The sequence below is a fragment of the Bos indicus genome, chromosome 11 (assembly GCF_029378745.1).
Source record: "Bos indicus isolate NIAB-ARS_2022 breed Sahiwal x Tharparkar chromosome 11, NIAB-ARS_B.indTharparkar_mat_pri_1.0, whole genome shotgun sequence".
NCBI lineage: Eukaryota > Metazoa > Chordata > Mammalia > Artiodactyla > Bovidae > Bos > Bos indicus.
The window spans coordinates 69414057-69441550 of NC_091770.1; the positions used below are offsets into that span (position 1 = coordinate 69414057).

Genomic DNA, 27494 nt, shown 5'->3' on the forward strand with positions numbered 1-27494 from the left:
TGGAAAGCATTTTCAAACTTTATTTACAACTGTCACAGTGACAAAAAGTAGTTTGAAAAAAAAAAAAATGCTAGTTTCTCCCTGAGCCTCAAAAAAGAACAGATAGAAGTTACAGGAGGTTCATCTTACAACAGGCATTTTTACTGAAATACTAGGGTTGGGTTTTTTTTTTTTCCCCAATAGGATCAGTTAGAAATACACACAAGTTACTTTAAAAAAAAAAAAAAAAAAAGAGGAGGCCAGACAGGAGCTCAGCCACTTGTTCAAGAGCAGCTGGGTCCCCACAGCAGGCTCACCGCTGAGGGTCCTGACTTAAGCTGTCAGCCCCTGGCCTGCTCAGACTCCATGTGGTCATACAAAGGGATCTAGCGACCAGCAAAAAATAATAAACCACCCCCATAAACACACATATACACAAAGCAGATTTGTTATGCAGTTTACAAGCACGTTCCCATCACACGGCAAGACTGGAACAGATGATACAGGGGAGCATGAGACGGGGACACAGAAACACAGGATTTTCAAAGGCAAGACCCCATCCACGGAGGGAGTCATGGGATGAGAACTGCAGCTGTGAGGGGTGAGAGGAATGGGGAAAGGCTCCCTGCGGCTGAAACAGGAGGAGATGGAGGAGGAGAGGGAGAACGAGAGAGAGAAAGAGAGAGAGAGAGAGAGATGCTCCCTCGCAGGGCCGGCTGCAGGCCTCTCCCACTTGCCCAAGGAGCTGGAAGAAGTTATTGCCATCGGTGTATGCAACATGAACAGACAACACAGAGGGTGGGGGCGGAGGGGCGAGGGGATGAGCATCGGCTGCCCAGAACCAAGTCCTGCTGATACAAGTAGCCACGCTGGTCCTCCCGCCCTAGCGTTCCCCAGAGCCACACTAACCTTGAGGTATTAAGTACAAGTCTACACGCATGTCCCAACCAAAAGGGCTCAGCCTGGACGGCCTGGGGCCCTCAGGGGACGAGGTGGGTGCCTCAGTCGGCTGCGTTCAGCCCCAGGGAGGGACTTGAGCTCACTTCTTGGCTGCACAGTCCTGCTCTGAGATAGAGATGTGTGAAGGGTTTCGTCCTGTAATCTCTGCAGCTCCAGATGGCTCTTAACTATGATAAGAAGCTCTAAGTCCAGGTTAGCTTTCTCTGCAACTATAGCCCTCGTTGAGGAAAGGGATGCAGCTCCCTCCCCACGCCACCCACCTTCTGCATCCAGGAACACCAAGGAAGAAGCCCAGGATCTCATGACACCCTTGAGTTTCAAATTCCATCCCCGGGCTGCCTGTCACCGCCATCCACAACTCCCAGGTTCTGCCAGCTCTCAGGACCTGCCTTAATGCTCACTTCCCAATGAGAAACAGAGAAAGTCTCCCCTGCTGGCCACTCAGCCCCCACCAGAAAAAGAAGCCAAGATCCCACATGGGAGGGGGTACTGCGGCTGGTCAGGCTGGCTCGAACCCACAGCGGGGCTAGCAGCCACCCAAATGGCTGTGCTAGGGCTGGGAGGGTGGGGGTCAGGAGGAGGAAGGGCCAGCCCTGGGGGAAGGCCCTGCCATGCTGTGCCTCCACCCAGAGGGAGAGCGAGTCTGGGGAGAGCAGCGGGGGACGGACCTCGGTGTCCAAGCATCTATCTCAGCCCTCCAACAAGGGCGGGAAAGGCCCTCGCTATTTCCAAGAGGCTAGGGTGGGGGGCAAAGAGGATAATCAGGGGAACGCTCAAAAGTGCAGCCTCTTAAAAAACCTCCAGATCACAGTGGGCAGGTGCACCTGCCAGGGCCCGAGGGGAGGGTCTGGAGAAGGAACCAGGAGACTTTTCTCTTTCCCGGCATCACCTCCGGCTGGCTCTGCAGGAAGCCAGGCTCCATGGCTCTCCTTCACCTGCCTCCCATTACAGACCAACACACCCAAAATAAAAACAAAGGTGGGCAGTGGGCAAAACTAGAGAGAGAGATGAAGACTTTGCGGGGTGATGTCTCAGTGTCTCAGTAGCCAGTGTGCTGCTGGGTCCATCCTTCCTGGCCGCACTTCTCTGCTCGATGTTTTCTCTCAAATGTGTATTTTCTCTTTCATCTCCCATTTGTTTTTCTTGCCCCAGACGCCCTCCCCCGGAGCCCACTGGAGTCCCAGGGCTGCCCCCAGCCCGCCTGAGTTCAGATAATGATCTCCAAGACGCCCACCTCCCCGCACCCCACCCCTGCTCTAAGAAGCTTCCTTTCTCAAAGGCCTGGCACGTAGTCGCAGAGGGCTCCGGTGCCCGACATCTCAAAAAAGGAAAAGAAAAGAAAAGAAAACCAACTCAGTGATTTGCAGGTGCAGAACGGAAGCCATCATCTGGCGTGTGCAGAACTGCAGTGGCTCACACACGCTCTCCTTCCATGGTAGTGGGAAAGAACACAGTTCAGGTACAGAGGCTGTCTGGTGTGACCCCGAGGGAGCTGGCATGGACTCTACTGCTCCTTGTTTTCACTCGCTGTCTCTTCACAGTTGTCCTGCGCATCCTCCTGGACCAAGAACTCCTCGGGGGGCCACCGGAGCTCCCCACTCTCCACCTCCCCCTCTGTGGGCTCCACCACGATGGACGGCAGACGGTCCTTCAGTTTGCAGCAGCGGTCAAAGTCTGACGGGTCAGGGAAGATCTGAAATAAAAGCAGAGGACCCAGTCACGTTCACGTGCAGGACTGAGCCCCCACTGTACACCAGGGACCATGCTATGCCCTGGGAACACCGGGGAGCATCAGGCAGGGGCCAGGGAGCAAACTCCAGGGCAACAGAGGCAATCAGCCCTCAGCCGACTAATCCTGAAGCTGAAGGCTTTCGTGGCAGTGCTACCAAAATTGGTGTTTGTCCTTTTTGGTTTTGTTTTCAGATAAAAGAACTCAAGAACACGTCCTCCACAGTAAGTCACATCTCCAATTGTGCCAAGCATTTTAACTGTAAGTCCAATGCATACAACAGGTGCCACAACAGCAAGTTCCTCCCAGGATAATGATCAGCTCTTGATGTGAGCCAGATACCAGGTATTTTATGTAGGTCATTTGCACCCAACACAGTCATGTTGAAACAAAGGTGCTGCTAATGCCACTCAGGAGATACCTGGAGAAGGAGGGTGCCCAAACCATTCACTCTAGACATGTGCAGTGGCAGAAAGGCATTCAAACCCAAGTCTGTTTGACTCTCAAGTCCATGCCCAATACCACCTGCCCCTTAAGGAGACGGGTTCTAATCTCACTACAGCTGTGAAGTTGAAGTCAAATCAGAGTTGAATGCATGGTCCCAGATACGGGCACGTGGGAACACAATCCCAGGCTCCTTTTCCACTTGTGAACAACCCCTGGCTCCTTGACAGCAAAGAGATCAAACCAGTCCATCCTAAAGGAAATCAATCCTGAATATTCATTGGAAGGACTGACGCTGAAGCTGAAGCTCCAATACTTTGGCCACCTGATGTGAAGAACTGACTCACTGGAAAAGACCCTGATGCTGGGAAAGATTGAGGGCAGAAGGAGGAGGGAGTGACAGTGGATGAGATAGTTAGATGGCATCACTGACTCAATGGACTTGAGTTTGAGCAAACTCCAGGAGATAGTGAAGGACAGGGAAGCCCGGCATGCTGCAGTTCGTGGGGTTCCAAAGAGTTGGACAAGGCTGAGCGACTGAACAATACCCACCTTGACAATTCTATACCTGAAAGAGTCTACTTCTCTTTCCAAAGTCCTGTCCACAAGGTTCCTTTTTCTAAGCCTACTGTGTGTCTTGCCCAGAGCCAGGGGAAACCCTAAACTAGGCTATAAAATCCAGGCTCTGTAGCTTCCCTTTGCGCATGCTGCCCTGTGACTACAGATGACCCAATTCTTTGCCCAGCAGCTTAAGTGCTTAATCCCAAGGGCTGCTGGTCCCCTGCTACACACAGCCCTCGGGGACACACCAGAGAGCTGGAGAGAAGAGACTGTCTGGGCTGTTGGGGCTTACAGAATCACATAGCACCTATAAGATCATCTTTTCCCAACCTGTCCTTTTAATAGATACAGAAACTGAGGCCCAGAGGGGTCAGGAGACTTGCTTAGGGTCACACAGCTTGTTCATGGCAAAAGAAAACAAAGTGAAACAAGGAGGGGGTAGAGACACATTTGAAGAGAACCTGGGGGCTCCCTGTGCCTTGGAGGTACTAAAAGGGCTCTCCTAGAACCTCAGGCCTTCCCAACTTCTGGGCTGTGATGAGGGTGCCCAGTCTTACTGCACCTGACCCCAGGAAGTGTGGTCCCCTGACCATGTCAAGGGGCCACGTGGGGCTTCTGGGAATCATGGGCCTCAACACAACCTCCCCAATCCCTGCAGACGAGTGATTATTAACCATTTATCCAATAAAGCCCTATTGCTGGGGATTAAGTCTTAAGCCAGCTGCACAACCAAGCATCATTAAAGATTTAACGAGGCTTATAAAAAGTATCCTAATGGCAGCCAGGAGGAAAACAAGGAAGGGAGGGGCTCGGCTGGGGGTGGTGGTGAAGGGAGGCCTGGGGAAAGATGACCCCACCACAGGCTTCCTCTTCCCGAGGCAGCCAGCCCTGTAGGTCTGGCCCTGGACTGGGCTGTGCACTAGACTGCAGTGCCGAGCAGGGAGGAGGTCATGGGGCTTACTCGGGCCCCTTCTGGCTTCTCTCATGTGGAGCTGGAGCCCCTCCCTGCGAGGGGGAACCAGATGCCTTTCCAAGCACAAGCCTTGGGCGTGAGTGAGGGGAACCCCACAAGTGGAAAGTATGCTACGGTTTAACAAAGCTCTTTCAGACATCACCTGCCTTAGGCCTTACTGCCACCACACCACATACCACACCCCCCACCAGGAGCAGAGAGACCCTGGGACTCTGAGGGCTACAAGGAAGAGCCAGGATTCAAACCAGATCTGCTGTTTTCAGCACCTGCATCTTCTGAACAATGAATGGATGCCACTGAGCCAACATGTCCATTTCCTGGAACGCTGAGCAGGGATGGTGGGTAAGACCCTGGGCTTTAATGGCCCATCTGGCAGTTCAGGCCCCAAGATGACCATCTGGGCAGACAGGTCCAGAAGATGAACTGTCAAGTCTGGACAGTTGTTCTACATCTTCAAGGACAGAGCTGCGAAATATCTGGAGGGGATGGACACCAGGCCAGGACAGCCCTGGACCTCTGCCTCTACCCTCTGACCTCAAGCCTGGGGCTGTACCTATGCTGCGACTCCCCAGCTGAGAGAGGTGGTGACCGGCTTCTCATTACAGTCGCCTATACTGAGGAAAAGCTGAAGGGACACGCAGCTGCAAGGCTAGCAAAAGGAAGCCTAGCAAGAGGAGGACAACAAGGAAAGGGCATGTGGTGGAGAGCAGGTGACTTTGTTCTGAGCTGGGAGGGGGTCTCTCATCAAAACTAGGGAAAATGTGAAGATAAGGATGATGCTGCTGATGATGGAAGATACGGCAGGCACATTTGCTGAGCCGAATCGCAGATCACAATAATCCTCTGAAGTATGCAGTGGTGTGATCACTATTTATAGATGAGAAAACTGAAGCACACAGAGGGCAACTGACTCACTCAAGGCCACAGAGCTAGGAAGTGGCTGAACGGGGACCCAAACTCAGACCCACAGGACTTCAAAAGAGGCACCCATTTGATAACACAAAGGGTCAAGCCACAGACCCCAGGTTCTATGTCCTTGACATCACTTGTCCAACCCTACCTAACCAAGACCTCTCAACCACCTGGGCCTGAGTTTCTCCATTTAAGAAGTGAAGTGGCCTCTGGTCTTACTAGATGGATACAAATCCTGGGCAAATACAAAGATGATCAAATGCTTTGAGGACATATGTTAAATTCAAATTGGAATGTCCTCTTTGGAACAGCTGGTACTCTTTGGACTATGGTAAGTATTCAACCTCCAAGCAAGAGGAAGAAATACTAACACAATAATTAAAATAACTCCAAACAATTTCATACCAGGAGCTGCACAATTAAGTCTTTAAAGTCCTTGGGGGAAGTCTGAGCATTGAACTTCTGATACTGCTTAGTTGCCAGAGAACTTTGCTCCCTGAATTGCTCAGAGCAGGCGCCATGGAAAAAAAAAAATTAACAAAGCCTGTTAATTACTTAAAAAAAAAATCACTATAATAATCTAACCTTCCCATCAGAGATTATATTTTATTATCAGATAATACCAATTTATGTCTCTAAAAATTGTAGCTGTCTCCAAAGACAAACAGGACGCACCCAGAACCAAACAGCTTCTCATTTCCTCACATCCAGACAGAAAGCCTTGCAAAGCATAGCTGAGTATTTTGCCAGTACAATCTTATCTCTGACAGCTGCCTAAGAGGCTGACCCCAAGGAGGTCAAGATTTTTCCACTAAGTCATGCTTTTTAATCATCTAGGCAGCAGAAAAATGAGAGGTTGCAACGGCAATTTGATGGGGTGGGGAAGGCAGTGGAAAAAAGGACTCAAGTCAGACTTGCCAAGCACATGACAGGTAGGGCTGGGGCGGCAGGCCAGGCCAGCATGCTGTTTGCCTTCAGGAACTGGCAAGGGATAAACCAGTTGCCCCTGTTCCAGAAAGAAAAGGCTTCTGGCTAAACCTCTTACCCCAAAGCGCCCCTTCTCCCTGGACTGGAGAAAGGGGGAAAACTCCTTTTCTCTTCTCTCTGCAGCAAAGGCGCCCTCTAAGAAGTCTGGAAAGGACTATGGGGAGGCTCTGAGAGGTACTTCCCACCCTCACCCTCCAGGCAGGACAGGTCAAGACACATCCCTCACAGCTGGAATTCTCTCAGCCCTGCCCCTTGCTCGGTCCACCAAGACTACACTCTACAACAAGCTGTCCCCTTGGCTGCCAAGGCCGGTGACTTGGATGAAACTAAGAGACACCAAGTTCCCTTCTTTGCACATGAAGTCTTGGCGATCACAGGCACCAAGAACATCCCAGGCCCCACCTGTCTCACTGTGGAGGAACAGCAGGCATTCCAAACTTGATAATGGTGAACTTCAAAAGGGACATTTCTTCAAAGGCATCCTTTGCCGGGTGGCCTCCAATCCCAACAGGCTCTGACATTTTGGGAACTCAAATGAGTTCACTCGAAAGGTCAGAGAAGTTTTAGGACCTTCAAGGAACAAACGATCTGCGAGCTGTACTTTGGATGCTGGAATTTTTGCCTGTGTATATCGGAGCTGTCTAATAGGACAGTATATTGGAATATGTTTTCCACAATAATGGAAATGTTTTTACTCTCACTGTCCAATGGCACCAGCCACATGTGGCTCTTAGGCACTTAAATTGAGGCTAAGTGTTTAAAATTTCCTTTAATTTTTATTAATATAAACATATGAAATATGTAAAGTCAAGTAAATATAAATTGCTACACAAGTAAATGGTTAAATATGAGGACAGTGGAAGTAGGACTGTCCGGGAAAGCTCAGGATGTTTGGCTGATGGGCCAACACGGGCTGCCTCAGAGCAGGGAAATCTGGGGTTGAAGGTGAGCTCCTGGAGATGAGGAATTAGTCAGCAGGCTTTTGTTGAAAGTATAAAAGTTGCCGGTCAGACGGCTCCCATTTCACCCACGCAAGAGAACTGAAAGGTAATACCCAAGCTCCAAAGGCCCAAAATTTGGGGGCCTAGCTATCAACTGTCTGCCTCTAAGCCAGGTGACCTAAACCTGGCTGCCTCTGGGGTGGGACAGGAGAGAGATGCCTGGCACCGAGGATGGAAAATGTGAGTGATTTTGGTTGGAGCAGCTCCCCCTCCCCTCCGCCACCCCACCATGTACACTCATCCCTCAGCCATCACCGCGACAAACAACCACAACCCGAGCTGGCCACAAACAGGGCGGAGGGCTTGGCAAAGAGTTGAAAGATGCTAATAAGGGAAAGTGGACACCAGCAAGTAGAGGAGATGAAAGGTGGTTAACTAGACACAAAGGGGTAATTACCAGTTCTGCAAGCTGAGATCCAGGGAGCTTGGCCATCCAGTTCCTCTTTGCTGGAGAGGAATAGAAGGAAGAGGCATGCTGGGGTGGGAGGGGAAGGATGGGAGGTGGGATAGAGCCTGAGATGAATAACCAGGTGGCTCTCCGAGGCTCCAAGAGGGATCTGCCTGAGCATCCAAAACCACACAGTGAGCCTCCTCCCTCCCTGAAGAGGGGAAAAAAAAAAATCAACCTCAAACCTGCGATGGAAAATTTCCACTCCCGCAGGTAGACCAGGAGTCTGAAAGATCTGGCTTTTCCCTAGTCCCTGAATCTTATTATCTCTATGACTGGGGTCAAGTCATTTTAATTTCCCTGAGCCTCAGCTACCTCCCAAGTAAAATGAGGAAGGAGTTCCCACTCTTACAGTATTGTTGGAAGGATTACATGATGCTTCAGATTGAGTGCCAGCATGGTACCCAATAGGCTCAAAGATGTGGAGGCCCACCCCCCTCCTTTCCTTATTTATAAATTGGGATTAATGCTCATTCCCATCTTACAGGGCTTTGGAGAGAACTAAATACAGGTATGTGCGAACATATTGTAAATTTAAAATTTTAACATATCTGTAAATTTTAAATTCCTAATGATGGTTCTTATTAGGTAAAGCTGGGGTCCCCAGGGAACATTTACATTGAGGAAAGTCTGTGGCTGTGGCTTGGGACAGAAGGAAATCAGCAGCACTCCTGGGCTTGTGCTCACAAATGCTAGGCAAGGTTCTCTGGAGAAATGGTTGTGACTTCATCACTTCCTCCCCAGTGCCTCTCTGTTCCCAGGGCATGAGTTAGGCCAGCTGGAATGAAAGCCACTGCCTGGTCCAGATCCTGGCCTTTCAGTGGAAGCCCCTGCAGCTAGAAGTCTCCTGATTAAGCATCCTTCCCTCCCTCCCCCAGCCTACTCCCAGGTCCTGCTGCCCAGGTTTCTTATTTTTCCTGGAGAACAACAATGGATTGGCCTTGTGTGTTTATTCCTCCCTAGGAGGGGCTGGTTTATAACAATGGGCAGATCTCTACCAGCATCCTGCTCTGCCAAAGGCTGAGTGAATGAGAGGCAGCTAATTAAAAAAAAAAAAGTACACCCTGCTTCATCATCACTTGCATTTTACTGACTTTTCAAAGTGAAATGTGGCCGGTTAAGAACATAAAGAATTAGAGCTTAGGGGCACAGTGGCCACTGATGGATGCAGGGAACAAGGAAGAACAATCTCCCATTTCCACTGGGATGCTTGTGACGTCATTCTCCATCCTTGAGACGTACCTCGCTCGAATCTCCCCCGGACAGGGTTATGGAATATCCACCTCACCCTCTCCTACACTTCCCTGGTGACTCTAATCCTAAAGGAGACTTGAGTAGAGATTCGGGGCTTCATAACAACTATTGGATCTTCTTCCTTTGGATTAAAGATGCTTAAGCCTCTACCCTTGAAACTTAAAAGAAAAGGAAATCCTCTGGATAAACACCATCTTTCATAAACATCTCTCCAACACACACCCATCCTGCAAGTCAAGAGTTCCAAATTCCAATTAATTAGCACTAATTGCTGCTGATAATTCTGGATCCAGTGAGCTGATGGGGCTTTTGGAATATTAAAGAATGTCTCTCAAAGTTCCCCAGGGTGGTAAGAAAACACTGCAGCTATCTTGCATAGGATAATTTCACATACCCACATCCTATGGTGTATAGCGTTATTGCCCTTTGAAAAGAAGACAAGCTTCTCAGTCATCTCAGAGTTGGGGAATGGCCTCTCTGTCTCTCCCATTTGTTCTACCCAAGTGTCCCACAGCCACACACCCCCTTTCTCAGAAAGCCCAGACTGAAAGGGCTGCTGTCTCCAACCATTTCCTCAATCTTTGTTTTAGAGACAAAAATCTTGAATATTTGGCCTGGTCCCATAGCCTTCCCATTCTTGTCTGGGGCTCTGCTACTACATGGCTTCCAAACTCATCATTGGATGGAAACAACTTTCAGGTCTCCAAGGACTTTCTTACAGCCCAGCTCCAGGGCCTCTGCTTGGCCTTCAGTCATCATCACCACCTTTGCAGCACACTACAAAGCCAGTCTGCTTCAGGACTCACTCTCTCCTGATTCTCATGATCTTGCTCGGGTTTGCCTGACCTGTCTAACGTCACCTTCCCTGTGCCCTCTCTGGACTCAGTATCCCCCCAGGTTTTTCTCTGGACTCAAGGCAGCTTTCTGGCTTCAACTACCCGTCTTAGACTGAGGATTCCCCAATCCATGGCTATCCATCTCTTTCCACAATCTGTGAAAAGTGTCCACTTGGACGACATCCATCACTTCCCACTCACCTTTTCCCAAAGTGAGGTCATCAGCTAATGTATGTCTTTAAAAGTTTTCTGCCCCCTCCCAAACAGGAAGCTTGATAGTAGGTCCAATAAAAGAGATCTGGAGATTTTAGTTGATCATAACTACAGTGTTGATGCAAAAACATTGAAAGAAACAGGGCTATGTTCTCAGAGGTCTGCTCCTCTCATGGAGCTCTTCTACACTATCTGCACTGAGATGCCCTGCTGCGGCCCTCTGGTCTCTGTTCAGTCTAGAGCTGCTGCTGCGTCGCCTCAGTCGTGTCCGACTCTGTGCGACCCCGTAGATGGCAGCCCACCAGGCTCCCCTGTCTTTGGGATTCTCCAGGCAAGAACACTGGAGTGGGTTGCCATAGTCTAGAGCAGTGGTTCTCAAAGCTCAATTCCTCAGGTCCTTTTAGGGAGAGAGTGTCCATGGAGTTAAAATACTTTCTTCATAATACTAAGATGTTATTTGCCTTTTTGCTCATGTTGATACCTGCACTAATGGTATGAAAAGCAACAATGAAATTGCTGGTACGGGTGGCTCCAATGGTAAACAATCTGCCTGCAATGCGGAGACCTGGGTTCGATCCCTGGGTCAGGAAGATCCCTTGGAGAAGGAAGTGGCTATCCACTCCAGTATTCTAAGCCTGTAGAATTCCTTGGGCAGAGGAGCATGGCAGGCTATAAGTCCATGGAGTTGCAAAGAGTTGGACACAACTGAGTGACTAATACTAATTACGATGCAAGAATTAATGATGGCAGTAGCAGCAAACTAGTAGTCAATGTATTCTTCACTGCCCCCCACTCACAATGAAAACAAAATTCTCCATGTCCTTGATGAAGCAGTAAAGATTAATTTTTATTAAATATTGATTTTTTAAGTACATGTTTTTTAATACACTATGCAAAGTCGCTTCAGTCGTGTCCGACTCTGTGCGACCCCATAGACAGAAGCCCACCAGGCTCCCCCGTCCCTGGGATTCTCCAGGCAAGAACACTGGAGTGGGTTGCCATTTCCTTCTCCAATGCATGAAAGTGAAAAGTGAAAGTGAAGTCACTCAGTTGTGTCCAACTCTTAGCGACCCCATGGACTGCAGCCTACCAGGCTCCTCCATCTCTGGGACCCTCCAGGCAAGAGCACCGGAGTGGGGTACCATTGCAAAGTTGGAATACAATATTTCTGGTGCGTGTCAGAGCACAACAGTTGTCTCGCAGAAAAACACTTATGGGATTGAGTTGCAAGCTGAACTAGCTACTTTTTTCCATGGAACACCATTTCAGTTGAAAGAATTATTGACCAACAAACCATGGTTATTCAGGCTTGGATATCTGGCAGACATAAGACTGGTATTTCAAAGAAAATGTCTGATGATGTTTGTTACCAATGGTAAAAACTGAGGTCTCAAGTAAAAATTAGAATTTTGGAAAACTTGTATCAGCCATCATAAGCTAGACAGTTTCCTATCACTTGAAGAATTTCTGATGAGACCAGTGGAGATATTAACTAATGTGATTTTTTTAATATTATATAACAAAATATATTAACATTTGGAAGATCTGCATAACTTGATGAACCTATATTTTCCAAATGATCAGTACATCAGGTTGTGAAACCAAGCATGGGTAAAAGAGTCATTCAACGTGCAAGATAGGCTAATGAATTTTATGTAAAAGTACAGAAAGTTCACTGATAAGGTTTCAGATTCCACATTACCACTAACCTTCAAGAAACTACCACTTATTCAGTTTTGCCAAAATATCAAAGAAAAATATATGAAAAGGCTATTAAAGTATTTCTTCCTTTTCTAAGTACATATCTGCAAAGGCCAGATTTCTTTCACTGACTTCAATCAACACATATCAAATCACAATAAATTGAAGGCTTTAGCTGTTTTCTGTTAAGCTGGATATCAAACAGATTTGCAAAAAAATGTGAACACTTTTCTTTGTTTTAGAAAGTATATTTACTTTTATTAAAATCATTAGTTATATTAATTAATGGTTTTAATTGTTATTTTAAAGGAATTAATAAATAATAAAAAAATTTTAAACACTCTCTTAATGTCAAAAGATATAACCCACATAAACAAATGTATCTCTGGGGGTCCTAAATAATTTTTAGGAATGTCAAAGAGACTAGGATTAAAAAGTTTGAAAGCCAATGGCCTAGAGAAAAAAATACCTTCATAAAGATGACTGTATAAGTCAAGGTTGAAGGATAATAGGTTTTAAAACTGGAAAAGACTTGAGGGGAACACAAAATGTACCTTCCAATAATTGAAAGGCTGACATGAACTCTAAGAGAGAGAAGATTTTTTTTAACTCCAGGGGCCAACTAAGATTAGGATGGAGGACTTCACCTCATTATATAACATTTTATCAGAAATGATAGAATCAACTCTCTCCATGACACATGGGGAAGGCAAGGCCCAAAGAGATGCTGGGAGTCACCTGAGATGATGTACAGTAGCAAAGCCAAGCTTAGAAACCAGTTGTCCAGATTCATAGTCTAAAACCCTGCTATAATGAGAGGTTCTGAGCTCCATATCACTAACAGTGTCCAAAGAACACGTGGGTGACCCAATGTCATGCTACTGGCATTTGAGTGCATCCCCACATCTGACAGAGACTGGTCCAAGTCTCAAAGGCGGTCCAGCCTCCCGCACTCCATCAGAGATGCTTTTATCCCAAGGAGAATATCTGTATCCACGATCTCCAAATATGGTATATACTTTGAAAGAATTTTGAAAAATTGTCTCCTTTCACACCTTTTAAAACTAACACCTAAAAGTTTTGCTATATTATAAACACCACCATTTTAAAATAAAACTTTTATGCTACTCTTTTAAATGTGTTCTCAATGGCTTATAAACACCATAGCAACTTGATAGCAACCATCACCTATTTAAAAAAACCTCATGAACAAGCTCTTAAGTCAAATCATATTCCTTTCCCTACTTGAAAATGTACATCCATTCTGCTGCTCTATAGAAGTTTATCTTAATATATTTTCCTGTTTGAAAGTTTTTAGTCATTAATTTTTTCATACTTCTCAGGAATAATATGTCTTTATTGCATATAAAGTGACTTGTAATGTTTTTATGTCCTGTGACCTTAAGGTTTTAAAAAAACAAAATTCTGGATTGTCTTATTGCAGCTAATAGTATATAAGTGATCAATAAATATACCACAAATAATTATTAAAGACAAAGGCAATTTTTCATTGGTTTCCTATAGACAAGTGGGACTTATGAAGCTTTTTAGACAGTAACATTTTTAAATGGTCCATTTGTTGATGCCCTTAAAGTTTCTACACGCTGGGGAAGCACCTTAAAAGATTTAAGGTGGTGAGAAGCAGGTCCTCTTACAAAGAGGATGGAGGGCAATCTTGACCAGAAGGGTAGGAAAAGAAAACTGGTGAGATCTGTCTTTAGGAAATACAGTTTTACAGAGCAACAGAGGGAAGCCAAAGATGTGGAAACTGATTTTTCCCCAAATGCTCTCTGCTGTCACATCCCTCGGAAAGTTTCTGTGAACCCCAGGGCCAGCTGTCCTCTGGTTTTAACACTTTGCTGAAACAAGACGTGGTGTATACACAGAACATTTATTAAGAAGTAATTTGGCATTAAAACCTCCAATATTAGGGTGCCAAGGAAAACAGCCAAAAATATTTCTGATATGGCTTTAACTGCTGTATCCAAGGGGCCAAATGAAAACACACACACACACAGAGAAATCATAATTTAGTATTAACTGATCTTTAAGAATGCTTCCATCTAAGAGTATATCTTCAGCTCTGGAGGAAAACAATTCCTTCATGGTGACAACAATGACACCAGCCACAGAAGTCAGGCTCCACCATTGTTACTCTTTCCTGTCCACACACACTGTGGCTCAATTATATTTTTTTATTTACTCGCTTGTCTAAAACGTATTAAAAAAAAAAGTTCTATCATTACATAAATGGGAAACTAGTATTACTTATCATAGATGGTAACCATAAAATACACTAACACTTTCAAAGTTTGTCTGTATAACACACACTAACTGTAAACCACCAGGCATATGGGGGCCCCACTGGAATGTTGGTCTAGGCTATTTACCTGTTGCAAAGAACCAGGAGTCTTGCAGTGTTGTTGGATGGAAGGCCCTTGAACACTGGCCCAAGACTTCTATTATGTTCAGATCGACTTCTAAGAGCCCAGTGTATCCTTGATTCCAGGGAAGCTATATTTCTTTTTTCGACTTTTATATTGAAATATAGCTGATTAACAATGTCGTGACAGTTTCAGGTAGACAGCAAATGGACTCAGCCACACATATACATGTATCCATTCTCCCCCAAACTCCTCTCCGATCCAGGCTGCCACATAATGTTGAGCAGAGTAGGGGAAGCAATATTTCTAAACCATGACCATTCCATGAGCCAGACCTGAAACCCCAGGAAAACCCAGAGGGTTCAGGGGACTAAACATGGATCTGTTCAACCTTCATTGGTCTCCAAGCCAAGGCAACTTCCCCAGTGTTCCTCAAGGTCACACAGTGCTCCAACGTCCTTAACAAAGGAGATGAATAGGGGAATCGCCAACTCACATACATTCATAAACCATAAAGCATGTCAACATATCCACTATAGGACAAGAATGTCGCTGGCTATTTTAGAATGCTAGCTAAATGGTGTCTAAACATCATTCACTGCTATCATCTCTGCTCAAAATAAGCAATTAATAAACTAGAGGAAGATGTACAGCATCTCTCAAACACTTTAAAATAATCAAACACCTTTCTGACTCTCTCCACAAAGCCCCACCATCATCCTACTTGTATAGAGTTTATACCCCCAGAGATTCTATTTGCTAAAGCTTTCAATGCTGGGAGCTGGGATATTATAATAAGCTCATTTGTTTTCTGTTTTTAAGGTAATATATAATCAAGAAACTTAATGATGTTGAATCTCTTTGATTCAGTAATTCTATTTCCAGGAATTTCTGGAAACGAATCAGACCTGTTTAGAGATTTGTGTAAAATTATGTTCAAAGCAGTGCTCTCTGTAAGAACAAAATATACCACAACCTAAACATTCAGTAATAACTGGTACATAACACAATGAAATGTCATTTTACAAAGAAAACCAAATGACAGGAACATAGTCACAATATCATACAAAATGAAAAAGGACTCACTAGAGTCACTCTAGCACACACAGTATTTCCTCAATTTTATCTTTTAATAAAAATAAATATAAAACTAGAAGTAAACATACCACAATGTTTCAATGATAGGAATGTGGGCATTTAAAATTTCCTTTGTACTTCTCTGTATTTCTCTAAATTTCTAGAAGGAATTAGTATCACCTTCATAAATTATAACACACACACAGACACTGTTACACCTTTTGACTCGGAAATTCTACTTCTAAGACCCTATTCTAAGAAATAATATAAACTACAAATATAGATTTATATATAAAATTATATATAAATTATCATATTATTTATAAAATAAAAATGCATACAATCTAAAAAAACTAAACAATTGGAGAACGGTAAAAGAAATAATGTTGTAACTTTATAATAAAATATCATAGCTATTAAAATGCTGGCTTTGAGGCATTAAGATAAGTTATGATACTGTGATGCTGATGACTTACATACCATTAAGTGAAAAAGCAGAACACAATTCAGTATCTTGAGCACATAAAAATACAAGTGCCATGGAAAAGAAAGGAAAAGATGCTAAAATGCTAACAGTTGCAATTTATGCATTGTCAGATTACGGTGACTTGGAAAAAGAACTTTAAAGAAGAAAATTAAAATTCCACAATGGGCATGTGTTACTTTAAAAATTTGAAAAGTAAGCATAAGAATAATAAAATATATACTTCACCAGTGAAAATGTGACACTACTCAAAAAGGGGGGAAGGAAAAGAAAGTTTTCCTACAGTTACAGAATTCTGATCTAAAATAACTGCTATTAACATTCTGCCATCTGCCATTTTGGTCATAAGTGAGTGTGTAAGTGTGCTTATGTGTGTGAGAGTTCATGTAAGTGGATGCGAATGTGTGTGTGTGCATGCACGTGCACTCGTGTAGGCATCTCAGGCTTAGTCCCTGGGAATCAGCGGCTAAGCCTGGTGCTACCCACACACACTCGCCTGCTGAAAAATTAGAGCTGACACATAGGGCTGTGTCTGGAGAAAATGTTTAGGAATTTGGGAAAATCAAGGATTCCTCTCAAATCCAGAAATGTCTCAAGCTCTACAAAGTAAAGACAGAAGATGAATTCAAGGCAAACTAATTCTGCCTGGGAACCACCTTCAGGTTCAAGTTAGGAGAAAGTCAGACCTAGAGACATCCCCCCACACACACACTGGACTGAGGTTTGTGACTGCTCTCCTTGCTCAGGGCAATTCTCCTGATGGTGAGCGATCTGGAACCTTCCTTCCTATTGGCTCCAATACAATCCCTGGCTGAGTTATAGACAGTGAGTGTCACTTCAGCTAAATGTTTGAGTGTTTCTTCTATACAGTTTATGTAAAAGGAGCTTCTCACAGTGCAAGGCAATTAATTCTAGCTGAGAGGGGGCTGAGAGAGCTCCCAAACTCCCCTTGAGGTTAAAACAGTCTGGAGCAACTTTTGGCAAATTTTAATTCTTTTTCTAAGACAGGTCTGTGCAACAAAGGGCTCTCCTTCAGTCAAGGAGTGAGGAGTAGACACCAGATTTGATTGACTGATAAAGATCCTCCTGAGCTGGGCTCAGGGACAAGGGAAGGCAGGTGGCAAGATGAGAGATGGCCGAGGGGACCCCACAGCTATGAGACTGCAAAGGAGCGAAGCCCGGGAAGCTCTGATCCCCGTGTGAATGAAGGCCTGTCTTCATCCTGAGAGGATTATTTTAGGACTTGGGCCTGAGAGATCATTTTAGGACATTCACTAGACACCCAGGAATAGCTCTTGGCTCCAGTCACAAGATTTGCCACCCAAACTCATCCCTTTTCCTCATGGTACAATCGTCCTCTCTATCCAACCTGGGAGACTAGGCCAGCGTAGAGAAAAATGCTGATCCTATGAGAACCCACGTCATGGGGTGGCCAAGTGGAGAGAGAATTCTCAGCTCAGGAAAGGGAGAGAAAAAGGGGCCAATCAATCACACAGAATCCAGTAAACAACGATTTGCCGGACTCTGCGCCCGGCTCTGTGGGAACAAAGAGCCGTCTAAGACACAGACCCTGGGCCTGGAGAGTGATGGACACACCACCGCTTGAGAGGCCTCAGGCCTAACACAGGCCCTTTGAGAGAAGGCCGGGTTGTATGGCTCCAGTGTGTGTCACGTTGGCTGGGGAAGTGAAGCAAGCTTGTTCTCTCCCTGGCGGTGCTACAGACTCACTGTTGTGACCACGGTGTGTGCGTTGTGGGGGGAGCCCCCGTGGGAATAAGTCCAGCCCTCTGCAGGCTCTCACCCAGGGGCATTCCAAAACAGTGAATGCCGTGTGTGTGTGTGTGTGTGTGTGTGTGTGTGTGTGTGAAGGCCTTGGGCATGGAAGGAAGGTGCTGGATCCCCCACACAAAGTAGACATGACCTGAACACTGACGTGACCTGGGCGCTGGCTCAGAAAGAGGCAGCACGTGCAGATGCAGGCCCAGTGCTGCTGAAAGAAATAGACCCCTCTGCTTCCTCTGCTTGTGGCTCTAGCTGCCTTGTTCTGCCTCATGTTCTTATGAATTGTACCAAGCAGGGAGTGGAGTGGATGGGGTAGGGATCGGAGAGAGAAAACGTGCTGGGATTCCAGGAATATGTCATGTTCATGGCTGGACGTCTCTTGCCAAGTGCTTTGGAATTTCAGCTTTATGTCCCTCCAGGGACAACTGAGGCTTTTTAAGTCTGATGTGAAAGATGATTTGCTGGTGACCAGGGGACTTCTGTGTGCCTGCTCAGCCAGGGCTCCCCAACTCCTGAGAACCACGTGGGGTTACTGCAGCTGGGGTTAACCAATGAGACAGGGGCGCCAGGAGGAGGAGACAAAGGGGGCTGATGACATACCTGCCGTGGCTTTGTGAGCAGCGGCTTGAGGGAAAGAGAGCAGAGACAGATGCAGAAACCCCAGCCCGTCATGGATTTCCACACCTGCACTTACACAGGAGGGAACAGGAGAGCCAGGCTCGGGGGTCTCATCAAGGAAGGCTCAGTAGACAGGTGAGTGAAGAGCAAGCGTTTCTGAGCTGCTGTCTGATTGTAGAGGTTCAGCTGAGCCTGCTCTTTGAGACAGGAGTTGCTGCTTCTGATGAAGAGTGAGGATGGGGAGAAAAGGGAGTTGGCAAAATGCTTGCCTTAGAGATGGAGAAGACAGAGAAGGTCTGTCCCAGGAGGGGCCAGGTCTCAGCCAGCCTGGTGCTTCAGACCTGTCCTATTGCAGAGCTGAAAGAGAGGCTCAGACTGCAAGAAGCAAGTGACAGGACTGTGGCAGGAAAAGGTCACCCATCACTGTCCCTCCTCCCTGTCCTACAAAAGTCAGGACATCCCTCCCTCCCGTCTCGGGAAACGCAGGGGAAGATGCAGGAAAGCTCTCAGCGCTGAGGATCAAAGGGAAAGCCCAGAACATGAGGCACTGTGGTGCATACAGAATTAGTGCTCTAGTCCACAGCACATTCTCCCTGGCTTCCCTGAGAAAGAGGGGAGTCCGCTGCTCCTCTTCTTGGTGGGTGGACATCAAATGGTAGGAGAATGAGACCAAGAACAGCAGGAGGAATACAGGTGGCCAGGGAAGGAAAGTGTGCTGATCAGAGCTTCCCTGGTGGCTCAGAGGTTAAAGTGTCTGCCTGCAATGCGGGAGACCCAGGTTCGATCCCTGGGTCGGGAAGATCCCCTGGAGAAGGAAATGGCAACCCACTCCAGAACTCTTGCCTGGAGGATCCCATGGAGGGAGGAGCCTGGTAGGCTACAGTCCATGGGGTCGCAAAGATCTGGACACGACTGAATGACTTCACTTCACTCTAGGAAGGATAAAAGTTATCAGATCTTGGTCCAGTTGCTTGAGAGGGGACAAATTTAAATGAAGACCGAAGAGCCAAATCTCTCTCTAGAACTCAGCAAGGGGGATTAAAAACTGCAGAAGCCTCAGCAAGCTGTGCTGGGGAAGCCGGGCGGCCAGGCCGAAATGCACAGCCTTTGGGTTGCAGCAACATCCATGACCAGAGGCGAACGCCCAGGATCCTATTCAGGGCCCAGACCAACTCAGGCACAACACAGAAGAAGACCCGGTCAGAAAGGCCTTCCAAAATGTCACAATCAGTGGGGTTGTGGGGTGCCTGCAAGGCAGCCACTGACCTGCTTCCCTGAATTAGAGAAAGTAGGAAGGCATGAGGCAAACATCCCTATTCATCTATCCATTGGGCCAGAGAACAAGAAGCTGACAGATGCAGTGTGGGGAGGGAGCTGCAGCCCAGCAGGACAGATCCCCATCCTCCTTCTGGAGACCCTCCCACTCAGCCCCCTGTGTGCTGGCCACCACTTACATCCCTGTCCAAAATGCACTCTACTTTCTATTAACTGTCACTCACCCACCTGGGAGGGTGTCATAATTCATGCCAAGTGAGACAGCAGATGTGGCCTGCACATATTGAATTGACTCTCTAAGTAAATGTTAAGATAAAACAGAGTATTGGCTCTGTCAATTTTTATACGTGCTCATAAAACAGCACTGACTCCCCAAGCACAAGAGATAGGGCTTCCCCAAATCTCTTAGGGGATAAAAAGACATCTGTCTGAGCCTGTATAGGGGATGCGGGTTTGATTCTTGGATGGGGAAGGGTGCCTGGAGGAGGAAACAGCAACCCACTTCAGTATTCTTGCCTGGAGAATCCACATGGACAGAGGAGCCTGGTGGGCTACAGTCCATGGGGTCGCAAAGCATCAGACATGACTGAGCAGACAGAGATTTGAGGCTGAGGAGGCCCTTTAAAAATTCTAAAGCAAAAGTGCAGGTGAGCAGCTTTAGAATCAAGAGACTCAATTTTACTGAAACTACCACCATTCACTTAGCACCTGCTTTGTCAAGGCCCCAAGCCAGCAGGCACCTCAGGTTGGGGAGGGCTCCTGCACGGGTGATGGCTGATAGGCACAAAGAGGGAATAAGGCATCCTCTGGTCTTAGAGACCTGGGCAGGGAGAAGGTCAGGCAGGACCACGGCAGCATCTTTTAAGCTCAAATGCCACAGGCGCTCGAGAAGAAAGATGCCACATCTGGGGCAGAGAAATCAGCAAAGCTTCGTTCGGGGAGGTCTGGAAGGTGGGGGGAACAACTGACAAATTCCAGTGTGCCTATTTATTTTACGACCTTATTTCAAGGTCAAACCACAAGTCTGAGATTCTGTTTCAACTGCTAAGTCGGGATTGATGTCTCCATCCCACTTTTAGTTCCTGGGAAAAGCAGGTCGCAGTAAAAGCCATGTACTATTATTACCCTCAGGAAGAATGCCAAGAACAGAGCTCAAAGCTCTGCTGCCCCCAGATCCAAGTCCAGCCTGAGCGTGTACACTGGACAGACCCCGGCCAGTCCCCAGAGCTCTGGTGGGAATGTGTTTAATTGGATAGCAGTGGCTTTGAGTGGGCCCAGAGAATACCAGTTATATGACAATTGTCAGACCAACCTGCTGCAGAGCCCTGAGCTTGGCCCAAACAGGGGCAAGCCAAAGGAGCTACAAAATTAGAGATGGAAGTGTTCTCTCAAAGTCCTAATTTTCTTTCAAGGCCGCAGTCTGACTTTCTCCTCCCAAGCCTTCCCACTGCCACACATCCCCACATTGACCATAGCTTTCCAGTTGTTCCACCAGATGGCCTGTATTCCAGTTATGTGCATGTTGGTCTCCCCCATAAGCCCTGGACCCTCCTCATAATGCCCAGCATAGCATGTTACATACAGCAAGTGTTCAATAAATGCTGATTGGTTGAAGATAACCACTGCTCCCCTCTCTCTTCTCCAGGAAGACCTTTCTGAAATCTTGTGAAGGACTGCACTGGAGTTCAAGGTAAGATATTTTGGAACTGGGCAGTAGTCTGCTTCAAGGTAGCAGGAACAGATCTCCTGAGAGGCTGTGAAAACTGGGCCCTCAGTCTAGCACCACAAGGGAAGATCTGAGGGCCCTTTGCTTAGGCAGCATCGAGTTATCTCAGGAGCCCAGAGGCAATTTTATTTTCCTCCAGCCCACAGCAGCCCCACTTGAGCTGTCCTCACCCAGCACCACAGCACCTTCCTCTGTCATTACCTACTCTATCCCTCAGATTCAACAGAGTAACCTGAAGGTCAAGAAAACGGCCCTGCAGGACCTGGCCCTTTATCCTGGGATGTATTCAAAAGGAGAATATAGAAAGCACACATGAGACATACTGACAACTGTGCCTGGAAAGGTTCTGTGATGGAAATCTGAAACCCAGAACGAATCAAACAAACAAAAAAACCCCTCACCTGTAACCACAAAGAGATTCAGTCTGATTCAGTGACTTGGAAACTGGTATCCAAAAACACCCCAGCCAGTGGGTCAGGAAACTTCTGCCCTCCCACCGGCTATGGGGCCTTCAGTTGTCTCTCTCAGACCCACTCTGAGGGTAGAAAGTAGAAAACCAACCAGGAAAGGGTATTTCCCCCCCAACCCCAAACCCCCTCCAGCCACCTGAAGACTTCTTTCCAGCCAACAGAAGAGGCTTGGCCATGTTGACACAACAAAGGGGGCCTCCTTGAACCTTCCAAGTGTGTCTGAGGAGACTCTTGCTGTCACCTGCCAAATTACCTTAGCCAACCTCAGCTTTCATCTCAGCTCTCTTTGATCACCCTCCCTCCATCACACACACCCAGCTTTCTGTGTTCTCTTTCTTCACAAAAGCAAACCTAGAATGGTTCTAAGGAGTGACTAGCCAGAGCAAAGTCTCAATTCTAGGCAAGAACCAACCCTAAGGCACAGACATATGACGCACCAGAAGAGCAAGGCTTTGGAATTCGAGACCCAAGTCATCTACTCAGTCTGAGCCTGTTTCCTCATCTGTGAAACAGAACAATAATTCCCACCTCAGAGCTATGGTCAAGACTGAACAAGCACTGTTTGTAAAGTGCATGGCCCATAGCGGCGTTCAGTTAGTATCTGCTGAATGAGCCCACTGCACCCCATTCATTTTCCCCGTTCAGCCACGCCACATAGTTTCCAAGATCTTCTCTTAAAAACAGACTCTTTCCTCCCCCATATGTAATGACCGAGGCACTCTTCTCAGAAATCTGAAAACAGTTCACTGCCCTGACAGTGAAGGCAATGGCTCCCCACTCCAGTACTCTTGCCTGGAAAATCCCATGGACGGAGGAGCCTGGTAGGCTGCAGTTCATGGGGTCGTTAAGAGTCAGACACGACTGAGCGACTTCTCTTTCACTTTTCACTATTGGAGGCAATAGCAACCCACTCCAGTGTTCTTGCCTGGAGAATCCCAGGGACGAGGAGCCTGGTGGGCTGCTGTCTATGGGGTTGCACAGCGTTGGACACGACTAAAGCGACTTAGCAGCAGCAGCAGCCCTGACGGTATCTGAAGGTCTCTGTAGTGGGCCAGGCGCAGTGGAAAGCATATGGTAGGCCAGAAAGAGCATGGGACTGAGAATCTGAAGGCGTTACTCAGACCACTCTTTTGGTCCTTATATATTCTGGATCCACCACACAGGATAATCTATGTGCTAGATCCGGGCAATCACATCCTTGAGAGAACTACCCTTTGGGGAAAGGTCTCTTCAACTCTAAGTTTGAACACTAACCCTGTTGGAATCAGTTGGTCACCCATCAACCAGAGGAAGAGAGCAGCATTTGACACAGCAATTCCTCCACCAGACCACCCTTCTTCATAAGATGCCTCTCACAGCAATGTTACTACTGCCCAAGGCTTGCCTGGGGAGGGAAATTCTAGTCTGAACTGATTGCACAAATCACCTCCCCTTTGCCACCATAAAGGGAAGAGTTAACAGCAGCCAGGATGACTAAGAACTGGCTCATGCTTTCTGAACGCTTACTGTGTCCCAGGTACTGTGACTGCCTTATCCATGTTATTTCATCATGTTGAATCTTCACAATTCTATGAGGTAAGAACAACTGTTGTCCCATTTTACAGATGAAGAAATTGAGGCTTATTGGCATTCGGGAACTTTCTCAAGGGCACATAGATCTTACAAACAGCACTGGGATACAGAACAAAGTCTACCACCAGCCCCAGCAAAAGCCACTAGGCTCTAAGAAGCCAGAAGGGAGCCTGTACTGAACTCACCTGGTAGGAAAGGCCATCCTTTCGGGGGTTGAGGCCAATTTCTTCCATGGATGGGGTGTTCATCATCACTTCAGTCATCTCGGCCGATCTCAGATAGTCAGGGCTGCCAAGAAACCCAGAACAAAAGTCAACAAACATACACACTTTCACATTCCTCCTCTCGTGCCTTCTGCTGTTAAATCAGGAAACTGTCTGGAAGGAGGATGAGAGGTGTTCAAAACAGAACTCGCAGAAAAACAAGCTCATACCCTGAGGAAGTGCCTTACATGCCCAGAGCATCAGGGCTCTCAAAAAAGCCCATTGTCTGAAAACCACTCTGGCAAACCTCCTCTTTCCTCCTCTCTCCTGTACTAGTCCCCACTGGCACAAAATGACTCCGAATTTTCTTTTAAGTGACAGAACTAGAAAAAAACCCAAAACAGTAAGTAGTGGAGGCCATCTGTCTATATTAAAACCAATTCAACCCGTCTCTATTGAAAACGAACACTGCTATTACATAATGATAACAGGCCAACCTCAGGGAAACCAAGTCCAATATGCTGCCTTCCTAAATTTCTATGTCTCTCTAGTGTTCCTTTTTGCAAAATGCCCCACATAAAGCCCCAAGGGGTCAGCTTTCCCCAAGCTTCACATCTGCCATCCAAGCCCCTTCTCTAGCCCTTGCCACAGCAGCTGAAAGCTCACAGCTTGAAAAACATCCCCTGGATTAAAAGCCTTAAGGATGCCCAGACTCTGATTGCAAAGGAAATTTCCAGAGGGGCCAAGTTGGCCCACCAATGGCTGACATGTGAAAGTGCTTTGTACTCTGTAAGCAGGATACAAGTGTTCCATTATCCTCACACAAGCCATGGGCACGTACAGGGTACCGAATGTGTAATGCCAACGTACTCGCTACACAACACAACATTTTCACCATCATGCCTTTATACATTGTTAAAAATAAAAATTAGGGTAGGCTTTAGAAAGACCACAGCTAAGGAAACAGGGGTACCAAACTCATCTTCATTTTACAGTTTCTACATAGCATAGAAATGGCACTGGATTTGGAAACAAAAGCAATAGGTTCTGGTCCCAGCAAAGCCACTCAAGTGCTGTGTGATTCTGAACAAGTCATACAACCTCTCTGAGCCACAGGTGCCCTGTTAGTTACCATGATACTAATGCAGAGCTCACAGTTTTCACAGTTATGCTCACAATGCTCCAAGGGTGAGGGGGTGGAGCACTACAAACCATGAAATGCTAATCAACTGTAAAGTGAGACCCAACCTTAATCTCTCAGGGGACAATAACCCTGATGGGCCTTGACACACATCTTGGTGAGTTTTGAGTGGTCAGGGGAACACAGCCTCCAACGGCCTTGCGAGTCTCACCCATTTGGTACCTGGAGGTAGGAAGGAAGGGGCCTTCTGCAGGAGGGCACAGCAAGCCTCAGGGTGAAGGAATTTCCACTCTGTTTTGAGAATGCAGTCTCTTTTCTAAACAGGCAGGCTGGGTTGAGGGAGGGGAGACTAAGAGAGGATGCTAGGCTTCCGGGCAAGTCTGAGGTCAGGGACTAGGACTCCCAAGTCAGTTTCCACCTAGGCTCGGGAAAGGCTATTGCCCACACGACTCTCGCCGGGCTCTCAGCCTGATGTCCCGGCGTTCACTCCTCCCGGCGCGGGGCCGAAAAGTTGGAGCAAGAAGCATGAACTTTCCGGTTTCTGAGCTGAGCAGGACTGCGCGGAGCTGGAGCCTGCGGGGCCGGGCTCTCTGCGCCCGCACCTGAGAGCGCGCTCGGGGCCACCAGCGCTCGCCCCCTGACCGCTCTTCCTCTTCTCAGCGCAGGAAGGAAGCAACAGCCGGCACGCAAGTCCCAGCGGCCAGGGGCTAGCTCTTCAACCAGCCGGGCGCCCAGGACGCATCCCTCCCAGCCCCGATCTCAGGTCGGGTGCAAACCTCCGCCTCCCTCTGCCCGGCCCGGGCAGCACTAGGACCCCCAGGCGAGCCTGGGGGGAGGGCGGCTCCTCTCCAGCCTCGGCCCCCAGAAAGGCGCGTCGGGTTTAGGGGCTGTGGAGAGGAAAAGGGATCGAGAGGTGTAGCAAGTGATTGTGCGGCTGCTTGTGGCTTCAGTCGAGTTCCGTGTGGAGAGGGCGTTTTCCCCACCCCTCGGAGCTCTGCAAACGCGGCCGCTGCACCAGCTCAGCCTGGCGGCCGCGGGCCTCGACGCCAAGACTTGCATGCAACAAAAAGGAAAAGGGGAGGGGCCGGGGAGAGCTGGAGCCCCCTGCGCCAGGCCGGGCGCGCGCCTCCTGCAGCCCTCCGCAGAGAGGGGGGTTTTATTAGCCAGGTTCAGCCCTGACCTCTGGTTCTTCTTCCACCCCACCACGACCGTAAACACACCCTCCCAGCCGTCACTTAAGTGAAGGCTGCGAGTTCACTTCCTTTGTCTGGATGCTCTCAGCACCACCACCCCCACCCCCATCTAGGCAACCTTGACTTTGACTCCTGCACGGGCTTGGGCGGATGGTTAGTGCCCGGTGCCGGCGCGCCGCCCGCTGCCCTCGCAACCCAGCCGGTACGAGCAGGCGCCCCGGGGCCCAGCAGCCACGGCCGCGAGACGGATGCCCGCCGAGAGCGCAGAAGATACTCACCAGTGAATGGGGAAATAAACAGACATGAAGTCCTAGGGGAGCCTGACCCACGCCCTTGTGATTTAAACACGGTCACTGCGTCCCGGGTAAGGATGTCAGGGGCGCAGAGAGGGGCGGCAGGCTGCCGGGCGCGGGCACTAGGCGTTCGCTGGTCCGCCTCCGGTAGACAGCCCCGACAGCAGCGATGTCGGCAGGGCAGACGAGCTCGCGGCCCCACAAAGAGCCCGGGAAGCGGTATTTATAGGGGCGGGGGCGGGGCTCGGCTCCAGGAGGCCACGCCCTCCCTCTCCCACTCCTGGAATAACGTCACCAAAATCATGAATGGCTTCAGCGCTCGCAGCTCCGGCTGGCGGCGGCTGGGGGGCGCGCTCGGCTCCGCTCCCCGAGGGCCGTGGTTTGCTGCAGCTTTCGAGCCCGGCCCCCACTCCACCACTCACACACGCAAACACGCGCGTGGACACGGGCACGCGCGCACCCGCACGCATGCACTAGGACCTGAGTTCAATGTCAACGCCACTACCCGCTTACAATCCCGCCGGCGTCCGCGCCCCTCTCCCTGCACACACCCCAGGGACTTCTGGGCTGAGGACTGTGGCGTGAGGAGGGCGCCGGGGCCCGCTCTGGACAAGACCGCTCCGCGGCCGCCCTGCGCTGGGGGAGGGCGCCATCCCTAAACCAGCGCCCTCTTTTGCACCCATGCGCCGTCCCCAGCCCACACCTGGGGTTCATCCCCGCTCCCCCACCTTAGGCCTTTCCCTGGCATCCTCGTCCGCAGCACCTGGATCGCTGCGCCCGAGGCGAGGCGCGTCTCTTCTGTCCCCCGGGAAGCTGCGTGGAAAACCACAACTCCAAAAGAGGCGGTGGGAGGGTACGCGGAGCTGGAGGCGACCGAGTGCCCGCGGAGGGTCACGTTAGCTTGCAAGGGGCTGGTCTGCAGCGCTGGGAGCCGCGGAGGGTTTGACCTGGGTGAGAAAAGATGTGGTGTCGTCGTAGGGTTTTTTTCCATTGGACACATACACACTCGGCCGGCGGCTGGGGACCGGGGGTGCTGGGGGACGCGCCGCACAAGAACACACCACCCACCAGCCTGGGCTCCCAGATTTGCTCCAAGGAGAAGAAACAAAAGAGCTTCAGCCGAACCCTCCCAACCTGCCCAGGAACGGCGGTGCCGCCGCCGGGAGTCTCTGGGGCGCTCAAGCTGCAGAGCAGCCCCCATAGCAGGGGTGGAGTCTGCCCCTCTGTGGCTGGAGTGCGTTGCTTCACACCTCTGCCTCAAAGCCTCCTGTAAAATAG

The 27494-nt window shown here is 48.5% G+C and overlaps 1 protein-coding gene across 2 annotated transcripts; it reads right to left on the reverse strand.

Annotated features, from left to right (window-relative positions):
* Positions 1 to 27123, reverse strand: LBH (LBH regulator of WNT signaling pathway). 2 transcript variants are annotated; one of them, XM_070798936.1, is made up of 3 exons: positions 26980 to 27123; positions 23572 to 23674; positions 1 to 2632 (listed from the first exon to the last, which is right to left on the reverse strand). In XM_070798936.1, the coding sequence occupies exons 2-3, from the start codon at positions 23647 to 23649 to the stop codon at positions 2444 to 2446; spliced, it is 267 nt and encodes an 88-aa protein (XP_070655037.1). In that variant the 5' UTR covers positions 23650 to 23674; positions 26980 to 27123; the 3' UTR covers positions 1 to 2443. The 2 variants fall into 2 exon arrangements, with proteins under 2 accessions (XP_070655037.1, XP_019826040.1); XM_019970481.2 differs by lacking the exon at positions 26980 to 27123 and adding an exon at positions 26202 to 26428.
* Between the last annotated feature and the right edge of the window lie 371 nt (positions 27124 to 27494).

What these genes read in the sequence shown, in the direction of transcription:
- LBH (XM_019970481.2), bottom strand. Translation starts at nt 26,227, where the DNA reads ATGTCTGTTTATTTCCCCATTCACTG. An exon ending in GTTTATTTCCCCATTCACTG is followed by an intron (nt 23,675 to 26,201) that starts GTGAGTATCTTC and finishes GTTTCTTGGCAG; the next exon opens with CCCTGACTATCTGAGATCGG. An exon ending in AGGATGGCCTTTCCTACCAG is followed by an intron (nt 2,633 to 23,571) that starts GTGAGTTCAGTA and finishes CTTTTATTTCAG; the next exon opens with ATCTTCCCTGACCCGTCAGA.